General features: G+C 34.0%; 1 protein-coding gene across 5 annotated transcripts in view; it reads right to left on the bottom strand.

Moving 5' to 3' along the window:
• Window positions 1-12,154, bottom strand: part of LOC121728593 (vascular endothelial growth factor receptor 1) — a 34,139-nt gene that overhangs the window by 21,444 nt on the left and 541 nt on the right. For 2 of the 5 annotated variants that reach the window (XM_042116764.1, XM_042116766.1), the window contains exons 2-8: window positions 6,924-7,274; window positions 6,730-6,842; window positions 5,826-5,976; window positions 4,464-4,612; window positions 3,611-3,773; window positions 1,273-1,384; window positions 734-906 (exon numbers count right to left, since the gene is read on the bottom strand). In XM_042116764.1, coding sequence (XP_041972698.1) covers window positions 734-906; window positions 1,273-1,384; window positions 3,611-3,773; window positions 4,464-4,612; window positions 5,826-5,976; window positions 6,730-6,842; window positions 6,924-7,274 — 1,212 coding nt within the window. Of the gene's footprint in view, window positions 1-733; window positions 907-1,272; window positions 1,385-3,610; window positions 3,774-4,463; window positions 4,613-5,825; window positions 5,977-6,224; window positions 6,370-6,729; window positions 6,843-6,923; window positions 7,275-12,154 lie in introns of those variants that run through there. The other 3 variants (XM_042116765.1, XM_042116767.1, XM_042116768.1) reach the window with 3 other exon arrangements.

Genomic DNA, 12,154 nt, shown 5'->3' with positions numbered 1-12,154 from the left:
TATTATGCACGTTAACGTTAACGTAACGATACAGTAACAGGGATACCATCCGATAAAGTTTGAAATGAAAATAAAAGAAACTTATATTTTCACTTTACCTAGTTAGTTTGAAATTCTTCCTTCGTAAAAGTCCTAAAAACTTTGACTTAAGCTTATCAACCTAAGACTGTTGTTGTTTTGATTATTTTTTTTCTAATTGATACGATCTGTTATATTTTGTTAGTGGAGTAACATTTTACTTAAAATTTTATGACTTATAACTTTGTTTATGTCCAAAAAATTATATTAAATAGTTCTCTATTAAAACTACATAACATGGTTTATTCAAACAATAAGCTGTTTTATGTAATACAACGAGAATAGAATAAACTTTTTGTACTTTAACTGACTCACTCAGATAATCTGCAGAATACCTTGTACTAATCTGCAGTCTAACTAGCTTACGCACATTAACGGTAACATATCTATTAAATAGACTCATACTACTGGACTGATTTTGATAAAATTCAGCACAGATGTACAATCAGAGAAGTTAATTCCTGGGCAGATGGCGGACCTAAGTTATTTGGTCGTATAAAGTCAAACCAATCATTGAATTGACATAAACCGATCAAATGACGTTGGTCCGTAAACTGCCTATGAATCAATTTCTTCTATGGTACAGTAGATACAGAGAGTAAAATTATTTACTATTTTGGGTGCACAAAAATAATAAAAATAATTTTTCACCAACCTCTAACTCGCAATTCGACGGAAACGTTTTTTCTGACATACTCATTTTGTGCGACCACTGTATAGTTTCCAGTGTCATTTATGCTTAAACGGTCTATTTTAAAGTAGATTGTATTATCGTTCCTCGTGATATTATAGTTCTTTCCTTCGGTCAAATAGACTCCGTCTTTATATCTAAAAATAAATGACTGAATTAAAATTTACTAAAGGCATTTAAAAAGCTGAATAGACTATCATATTATTACATGTACTCAGATTCATTACAACTTGTGTAAAATAGGCCAGAATAATATTACAATGCTTAGGGCCTGTTTCACCACTTCCTGATAAGGCTATCCACCAATTAACTTGACAGATGGAGTGGAGGACAAGTATGGAGAATCTGTCAAAAAAGTTGTGAATAGCCTTTTAAGGATTTTTATCAGAAAGTGGTGAAACAGGCCCTTAAATTATTATATTTGTGGAAAAAGTAAAAAAATATAAATGTTTAAAAAAAGTATGCGATTTTAATTACCGTTAATGTTTTAAAACAACACTTACACTTGGAATGTGGGCCATGGATATGCGTCTACGTATATTCGGCGTGAATAAGTTCGTTGAGTAGTTTCTACTGATCCATAACTAACATTAAGTTTGATGAAGCCCACATCTCCTAAAACAGAATATTGTAGTATGTTTCTGATCACGAATATTATATTTAATAGTTAAATTAAAAAGTATCACATTAACATAAATTATATAATAAGCATAGTACCACTAATTAGTAGACAAGGTGGTTCAAATCACGATACCGCATATAATATATTTATTTAAGGCAGTCCCTCTACGGAGATGCCGTAATTTACCACTTTTTAGAGCTTTATAACTCGTAATTTGAAAGTTACAAAATTATAATAAAAATACACCAATAATCTTCAGTATACGAACATTCCTTTCCATGTTATTAATTTCCTATTTTTGTTTATTATACTTATGATGTCAGCTTCCAAAGTAAAACCAATTTATTAAAATTCATGCATTCATTAAGCATCTCTCGAGTATTTACAAATGACTTTTATTTGAAACATGCCAATAGATCAACAATATCATAAACTACATATTCCACGTTTTAATTTTTTTAGGTCAATTTTGAACTAAGATAAGTAAAAAAATGGGTTTTAGTGCGATCTCGGCAGCGCGGCAAATGTATAATGGTCCAGGTCGTTTGCTCGGGGGACGGCCTTAAGTTGAATAAGTGTTTGAAACTTTGTGACCTAGTGGCTAGTGCGGACCATAAACTTGCATTTATTTTACTTTAAAAAAGATTCAAGTATTACCTAGTATATCGACGAAACGTTTTTCTTTTTACTAGAAAAGGACTTACTAGAATCAGAACAGATACACCACACAGCCATTCTTTATACATAGATATTACAGCCAATCTAAATACAAGTTTGTATCGTTTCAAGCACACATCTAAATCCTAATAATTTCATATAACTTAAAAGAGCAAAAATATATTAGCGCATCACATCTCGTGAATCATAATATTGTAACAGTGTAATAATTAATAGATTGCGTTGAGCGAGTTTGATTTCGCGGCTGAGCTCTACTGCAGTCTACATCGGCTATTACATTGAGATACGTATTATTATGTCCAAAGTACGATGCTTGGTGGTAGTCGTAAGTTTGACTAGTCAATCCCCAGCTCAGGTCTAACTAGAGATATAAGGGCCAGGCCCGCTAAGGCACAACACTGCGTTGCTGTGTCGTATCGCAAAAATTTCATTGGAGATGTCACTGTTGATGTCGATGCTACGCCCCAACGCAGTGCTGTGGCCTGGCCCTAAAGGCACGTAGACAAAACTGCGATGCGAGTTGCGACGTCGTTGCACCGCAAATATTTGCGAATTTTCAAAATGTTTATTATAAGGTTTAAATATTTTTGCCACCGATGTTTGCGATGCGACGCCGCATGGCAGTTCTGTGTACGAGCCCTTAGGGCTCCCATACATAAGCACGACACGACGTGGAAATCTACGACACGACGTCGACGACGACGTGTCACGATGCAATACTGCGCAGTAATCAAAAAAACTTGTTGTGGTATATTTTTAAGGTATTGTACAGTTTCTTTAGAACGTGACTCACATTATTCATGGTTGAAAGAACTGGGTGGATCCAGTATCAACTGTCTTCTCTTTCTTCGTTTTCTTATTAAGAGGAGTCCACACCGCCCTTTTTTCCATACAAACGTTGTCCCCTGTTTCCTCCCTGGATAATGCTAGTAGAGTTATAATTTTTTTCCTGAATATTTACGACCACTAATACAATGTCTCTATGTTTTCTTTTCTTTCATAATTTAATTATTAAATAAGATATGAACGTTCAAAAACCCAAAAAAATGGCCAGATTTTCCGCTGTGTTCAAACGTCCAGAAAACAGATTTGGCTAGATTATACAAAAAAAACAAAACATAGGAACACAGCTCAAGCCTTTTTTTAATCTTTAATGAAAAAAGTCCTTAGATCGGTTAAGTTTTGGAGAAGGAATCAGGGGACAACGAATCGTTGATTTTCTGGATTTTCTGCAGTTGTCTCTATCGCGTTCTGCGGTAGAGGCTCGAGGTAAGGGAGACAGCTATAGATATTACACGTACTTTTTTTTCATTTCTCTAGCCCCTGGTGTATCCTCTTAAGAGCAGAAACGTTATCGTGTAACTACGCCGCATCATTGTGCGACGCGACGTCATATAGTATTTATGTGTGGGTGGGCCCTTAGTTAATGCCTAAATTAATAATTGATACTATTAAAGTAAAGTACTCTACTATTAAAGTAACGTTGTCGCGTAATAAATTAAAAAGTATTTATAAGTCAGAACACAAAATATGGTTCTTACTATATTTCTTTTCTATGGTCGCTTCGCTTGAATTTGCTCTGCTTGTACATACGCATACGTATTTTCCTTGGTCTTCTTCTGTTGCATTGCTAATCGTTATATGACTGTACAGAATCCCAGCAGACGTTATGTTATGTTCGTTTGTTTCTATATTAACACGATCCTGCAAAATAATTAAGTGACAGTGTAAAGTGTAAACGTATTATATGATTGTATGATGTATCATATCATGCGATATAACACATATTATTCTGAGTAGTAAATTCTCTTAATCTTTACTAACACTTGCAGATTTGCCTGATCTCTACCTACCGCTTTCGTCAATGAAATATAACCAGTAATTGTGGTGGCAAATCTTTTTCGCTAGATTCTTATGCCTGTTTTCACCAACCGCCTCCTAACGCTATGTGTTCCGTAGAGGTATTTTATGGCGCTTAAAGTAAACACGTTTTTGAAAGAACAAAATGGTAATAAAAAAATGATTGAAATCTTGAAGGAAATGTACCCGGCTGGAACAAACTATCACCGGCAGTATTTCCGGACCTATACGACCTGCAAACCTTCAAGAAAAGAGCGTATTCCCTCTTAAAAGGCCGGCAACGCACCTGCAGCTCTTCTGATGTTGCGAGTGTCCATGGGCGACGGTAGTTGCTTTCCATCGGGCGACCCGTTTGCTCGTTTACCCCCTTATTTCATTAAAAATAAAACCCTTAATGTCCGCCAGCCCGCTAGATCGCTAATCTTCGCGTTCGGAGGCGGTTGGTAAAAACAGGCATGAGAATCACTGAATACATGAAATGTACGTGAATACTGCATCTTGATGTGCATAAATCAATGCAAAATGCAAGATTACCTTTGAAACTGATGATGGCAGTTTCCACTCCAACGCTAAAGCAGAGTTGTCCTTGTATTGAACTGCACAGTTTAGAGAAAACGTTTCTCCCTTCACGAACCATTTTGAACTACTCTGTATTCTCGGTGGGGGAGCCGGATCATTTGTATCTAAAAGGTAAATGTGAAATTGTACTTTGGATAACCTATCATAAAATACTAGTTAATAGTACAACAATCGATCGTAGCATTGCCTAGAAAAATAAAAATAGTTCAAAATGAAAACAGTGCATCTAAAATCTAAAAGCTACTACTAAAACGAAATTAATTTTTTTTTATTTTAAAAAGAAAATCGGCGACGAAAAAAAAAACTTTTACAATATCATATTTTTCTCTACCCCTGTAGAACAAAGTACTTTAGGATGTCTGTGTCACTTGTAAAAGGTTCTCTGGGAAAGACTGGAGTAAAAGAAAAGAACTTAAATTCAATTAAGTGTATGGCAAATTCATTACGTTTGTAAAAACTAAAAGTGTAATGATATCACAATACACCCTGTGTAATGTCATAACATTTAACATTTCTTTTATAAAAAAAATTTTCATAAAACAGGTTTGTTTTGAACACACTTAACTACAAATAATTATTATTCCTACTTAATTATAAAACAAAACGTTTATTTCTTTTAAATAAAAATCTCATATTTCTGTATTATAATTTTATCTAAAAACCTGTGTAAAAATGCTAATACGTTTTTTTTTCTGATATAAAATAACAGTGGTCAAGTAAATCTGATTTGAATAGAAAAAATCTATTAAAAAAATGCACAACTCCAACGCGCACTGGTGTTATACTCAACATTCCGGACAAATTAAGCCAAATTAGAGTTAATAAATAATATAAATAATAATATTTTATTATAATATTATAATTAATATAAATAATAAATAATTTATACTCTTCATAATCCTGGTACGAAATTCTAGTTTTCATTAAGAGGTTAAACAACTACAAAGGTGCTCTATAATAGAGCTATCATTATTTTATTAAGTAACTGCGTCGTGCATACCGTTAATGAATAAGTATAACACAGTAATACACCAGTGCGTAATGGAATTTTATACAAACATTTAAAGAATACGTTAGAAGAAAGCATTCATAACAATAATCTAACTATAATTAATCACAAAAATAACATTAAATGTTAGTGTTTAGTAGTAGTTAAAACACTAAAAATGTGCACTAAGTAACGCAGAGCAACACACCAAACATAAAGAAAAGAAGAACAAGCGAAAGCTAGAAACAAAAGGATTAATTGTAATCTAGAACTTATGAAACCATCACACCACGCTACCTCGATAACTGACATCCACTTTCGTTACTTACTACGCAAATATTTCGTATAACTTTCGTTTCCACGCTGAGCAATGCATCCGAGACTTCCAGTCTTAGGCCTATCTAATCTCACTAATAATCCAATCTTTGGGGAGTACTTTTTTATAGTCGGGTACTTTTTATTAACTGTTGCCCTGTTACTCTGCGTATATTATGAAATAAATGATATGTTTTAGTACTATGTAATATTGTTTTTCAATTTAGGAATGAAATAAATAGTTCAGTAGAAGTTATAAAATTGAAAAACATGTCAAACTATATTTACCAATCGATTCATACTTTTAATTTTCATAGTGACGATCGAGTACATGTATCGTAAGAAATTAATACAATTGGTAAATATAATAGGAACGCAGTAGCATAAAATACACACAGCGACTAATCACCTACATTTATTAACAAAAACATCTCTGTCTATCGTCTCGTCTCCTCTCATAAAGCCACAACTTAGCAGGGCTATCTGACTGGTCAAGCTGTCAGTATCGAAGGTGAACCCGATTTTGGGGCTATAACTATACGGACTGTCTGGAAATTCCTGAACATTAAGAATGCAGATATGAATTTATTTGAAGCAATCGTTAGGTTAATCATGCCTTTTAATGTAGCTCTAAGCGTTAGTCGGATATGAGGCGAGAGCGAAATTGGCTAATATTTTTATCAGGCATCTAAACAATGTTTTAGGTACCTCACAGAGGCACAACAATATTGATTAAAAATTAATAAATATGTATACAAATTAGTCATGCGATTCTAGCAATTTATACATTTGTTTTAACTGGGTAATCAACGGCCGCTCGAAAAGCTTATGTTATTGAATATTAAACAGTTTTCTTTTAATTCTTTAGTGACTAGTAACTCCTACAAAGTGTAATTTCAGCAGTTTTGTCATACATACCCCTATAAGAGTAACGTTAACATCGGGCGTCGTCGGTCTACATTCGATTATGACATCGTTCCCGTTTCTCAACTTTATTACCTCTTGCATAGGCGCAAACAGGCTACCGGTTTCTAAAATTCACAATAGGCACTTTATTACAATGTCATAGAAACTAGAGTTCGCGTGGATCTGCTATGTAAGTAGTTCCTCACCGTCCACGTAAACGTATATGTACGCCGCGTGCTCGTTATTTTGAGGTTCCTCCAGTAAATTGTTTAGGATATGGTTTTCGTCCGCCGCCTCGTCGAAGCAGGCGTAGTAGCCGACGGAAAACTGGTCGACGTTATACAAATCGAGGGCGGCTTTGTATCTATAATCTAAATCTGTGCTCGACAAGTTTCTAAAGACTTTTTTGAACGTGTCCGTGCTCTCCTCCGGAATTTCCTGCTGTTTTATTACTACGGGGGCGTTCGCGTTACAGAAAATTGTAAAGTTTTGTCCTTTCTTTAGTATGATTTCGCTCGTCGCCGGAATGATAAATGGACCTTCGTGGAGATGTTCATCTGAAAATTACGTGCTTTCATGAGGCATATTAGGTATATTAGGCATAATTTCGAGTCAATGTGTAAATGTGTATTCAAAATTGCGTAAGTTGCATTGTTATTAAATAATACGAAAGCGATCACGAGAATCGTGGATGTGAAAAACATCGGATTCAGATAATGAAAACATTCGTCTCCTGATCGTAATTAACGCTGAAACTGCTAAAGGGACTTTATATAAAGTAATGACCGTATACGATGGTACCGCACCTCGCAAATTGAAAAGACAATGTGTTCGTGGAAAGTTCGCGCAGCTAATTTATCATCGCGTCCCGTCATCGATATCAGGTAGTTAATCATGGGCCCGTCGACCTTGGTAAGGGTTAGAATTTCACGTCATATAATTAGGGGGACGGAGTAAACTAAGGATTCTTACGCAACCCAATCGGTAACCTGAGCCGGTACCCGAAACGCGTGTATCGACAGTCGACACAGACATTAATTAGTTCGCACTTGGGCGCGACGCGGGAGTGGTCCCTTTCCCAAAATTAATCCTATCAGTCTTATACCAAACGAACTCGGGTATCAATTTATCTCGTCCAATTATCGGAGTAGCCAAATATTATGTTTTGGTGACACCAAGGAACGTCGCTAATTGATTGATCATTAGCTCCGATATCGTTGCCGATTAACTGGCAATTAATTGATATATTATATCGATCGATATAATATAACCTACAATTATATAACATAGTGATGGATGTGACAGTTAATAGAGATACATTTCGTACATTCATTGTACGAAATTGTGTATTTACAAGCAAGACCGAGTATAATATTATAATATTTAGATCCAAATTACACCGACGCTACTGGACTCATGTACTGTGGACAGGACGTTCCTTTTATGATATCGTGATGTTACATCCTGTACATTAAATTAGCCTAAAATAGTAGCTAAAATAAGATGTTTCCTTTTACATTTTGAAATATTACAAAAAAGTGACATATTATTTCCTGTTTTGTGAACATTTTTAACATGTGTAATTACTATTAATTGTAAAACTTTTTATTCATTATAAATTCGCTATATTAGAGACAAAATATTGTAGTCTAAACTAAATATAAAGGTATTGAAATTTCGACAAAAGAGCGCCTTGTAATGAGCGATTTTACTGGCAGCGCAATCACTCAAAGTATTGTTAAGTATAATGTGATAAATAACCAAGGAAAGAGGAAATTTTCATTGGCATTGATATTGATAAATTGTCTAATAGAGAGTAGTTTACATTGTATGATCACTAATCAGATACATTGATAGTTGATACATAAGCACACTACGTTATTATAGGTGGGGTTGCATCAAATCAATTGTGTTACTCATTGTGTTTCTCGAATGTCATAGACAACGAGCTTATTTTATTAATTCGTACAAACTACTACAAAACAATTTTCTACTAAAAAATAATACTACCTAAAAAAATTCGGCCAAGTCGGAATCGCGCACCAGGGGTTCCGTACCATTATAAAGCATGAGATAGACAACAAATTGTGTTTTTTATGGGATTTAAATATCATTAATATTATCAAAGTACAAATACAACTAATTATTTTGTCAATATTTTAAGGGCCTACGTGGAACCATATTACTCATTGATATAGAGCAAAAAAGGAAAAAAAATCGCGTTTGTTGTTGTATTTAATTTATTTTATTTTTAATATTAATTGTTGGTATAGCGGCAACAGAAGAACATAATTTGTAAAAATTTCAACTCTCTAGCTATCACCGTTCTTGAAATACAACCTGGAGACAGACAGACAGACGGACAGACAACGAAGTCTTAGCAATAGGGTCCCGTTTCGATCCTTTTGGTACGGAATCCTAAAATGATATTTTGTTCGGTAATGATTGTAATGCAGTCAGCATGTGTACCAAGATAATATTATAACCTTGAGACGTTAGACGCGGGCCTTAAATAGCAAAAACATAATGGTCAGTATTATGTATCATACTGTACATTAAACTGTATAGTTGCTCAAACGTGCTGTTTACTCAGACACGTAGTACGACGTTGTTTTAACTGGAAGGTTTTAAATATTCAACGAGCACTTACAGTCCTACACATTATCATGTTAACGAATTAACGTTCTAGGAAAATGATATTGGTCTAATTTAACCTAATGATTTTTATAAGATTTTTAATTATAAGAAAATTTGCCAATTTTAGGCGCCATAGGAAAGCACGGTAGGTATTTATTTTTTGTTTACTTCCATATTATTTGCAAGTATAACAGAGTAATTTCGATAAACTCCGATCTGTAAAATATTTTAATGGCATGTCGCCTTAATTTATAATAACTTTGCGAAAGTGGAAACATCAATGAATTCATAAACTCTCTACTATCTCACCAACGGTATCCCATAATTATTATTATTATCACGTTCTTACAATTATCGGAAAAATGAATCACTAAGTTTTCTGAGGCACTATGGATTCATCGCGATGACTCACGTTGGAGGCTGTGTCGGAGCCAGAGAAAAGCATGTCCAGACGTCTGACTCAACTCCATTCATTAGTTGTATGAGTCTGGTAGAAAGGAAAACAACCTTAAGGTTTTTACCCGACTTCGCCAATGTTTTCGAGCGCCAGTATTCATACTAATATTACAAATGAGAAATTGTGTCTGTCTGTTAGATCTTCAAGCTTAAACGGCTGAACCGATTTAGATAAAATGTGGTATGAAGAGGAACCCTGAGGGCAGTGAAGAATGCCTAATGTCCCTTCCGGCATTCCCCTCCTTAAAAAATTGTAATCGGGCTACTTGGTAGTGGCTCAGAATGTAATGGGTATAAATGATTAGGTTATTTATAAGTAGATAAGAAAATCATGGTCGCGCTCTATAAAATATCGAATTGTTTTTGAGTTACACAGGCAATATAGTTAAGTTACTGACCAATGGAACTTTGTTTAAGGAAACTTATTTTTTAAATACGTGGTTCCAAAATTAGTTTTAACCATATTAAAGTTAATATACCTAGCGGAATAGAGCAACAATCTCGAGCTGTCAAACGAAACCGAAATTGGTTTATATCTGTGTGTAAAAATATGTGTACACTTGCACAACCATGATTGAACATGATTTCCATGAGATTAAATTGTCAACGTGCGGCACGTGCCGACTGGACGTCAAAAAAAGAGTGCTGCTGTCTTGTATCACACGTCTCTTTTTACCACGCAGTGTTACTGATATTGACGTCTCTCTTGCTCAGGCCTTTGTTTCTCTATTCCGCTAGGTATATTAACTTTATGGTTTTAACACTCAACGAATTCGTGGACCACTGGTTTAGTATCTCTGATTTCTAACTCAAAATCATGCTAATGAATAAAATAAGTATGAGTCAATACAATGATAAGTTTTTCATACAAGACAATATTTTTACAACGAAGTATGCATTCATATTCATCTTTTAAAAGGACTATCACTAACAAAATGTGAGCAAACAGACAGGCAAACTGACTGATACCAAATGAAAGGAGTTGTGAACTGATAAGCACGTGGTTCAACTGACAGATGTCATCTAAACTTGCTGATAATCATGATAATGTCACAAACAATATTGTCAGCAAGTTTACATTTTTCATACTTATTGCTCTACAACTTTAGTCTCTACATTTTGTTTTCGTTAGGTGCATGGTTTCATTTCAAAGTATTAGTCGATTCGCAAGTATCAAGATTCCTCAGCCCACTTGCATTAGCACAGGATAAGCTAAGAGACCGGTTATTGACCAGAATTATTTACATTTGTTAATATCTTCTACCATTCTACCAAGCATATTATAGACTCGGGTTAACCACAGTTCTCCAAAACAAAATGCACCTTCTTGTTAAATATTTAGTTGATGTCCCTAGAATATTGGAGTACAGATAGAAAAGCCTTTTCGATACTTAGCAAGTGCCGTTTTTGGTGAAGTTTTATTTAATAAATATGATTGATTTCTAATTTTTTCTTTATAAACACCTGCCATATTAATTACTTTTACAACATTACACAAATCGATTAAGGCCCAATTTCACCAACGGTTAGTGTTAACAGCTTGTTAAAATGGCATGTCTTCTCTTTCATTCATACAAGAAAAACGAGACGGGTTAAATGATATTAATTCGTTCTTTAACTTTAACAATCGTTAGTAAAATTGGATCCAAGAATACTAACATAGTAATTTAGTAATAACACAGGTCATAATGTAATTATTGTGGTGTAGATGACGCAATACAAATCGTCATAATATGGAATAATAATATCAACTTGAACTTTGGTAAATTACTGTCGTATTGTATAGGCAGGGGAATTATATTATACCTCGCATTATTGCCGACATAATGTACGTGTCTCAGATTTAAAGTATGATGCTTCGACTATTTTGTAATATTATATGATATACGTAATAAAAATATCTGAGTCGATTATGAACTTGAAAAAAAAAGTAGATTACAATTCTTTAACATGAAATATGACGATTAGAATCTGCCGTAAACATGACCACGAATGTTTTGATTGGGTTTAAATTTAAAACAGAGTTTCATTAAATACATTAAATACACTACGCACATCAAATTTAGTTTTTGTTACACACTAAAGATATTTTGCAACGTCATTAGTTTTAAGTATATAAAAACAAACTGGTCTTATGAATTTATATTTATAATGCTAATAAATGTAAAAACATGTCCACACGTCTGAGTAAACAAATATTGAGGTGCCTAGTATATAATAATAGTAGCATGTACATAGTTTTGTTGTAACTACTTTTCAAAGAGAAACAATGTAGAAAGAAAATTTTAATATAATCAACGCCCCTTACAACAAATTTATGAAAAGGCTTTTAAATCTATACGAT

The sequence above is a fragment of the Aricia agestis genome, chromosome 7, assembly GCF_905147365.1.
Source record: "Aricia agestis chromosome 7, ilAriAges1.1, whole genome shotgun sequence".
In the NCBI taxonomy this organism is placed as follows: Eukaryota; Metazoa; Arthropoda; class Insecta; order Lepidoptera; family Lycaenidae; genus Aricia; species Aricia agestis.
The sequence above is the reverse complement of the archived record's forward strand: the minus strand, read 5'-3'. Positions and strand labels throughout refer to the sequence as shown.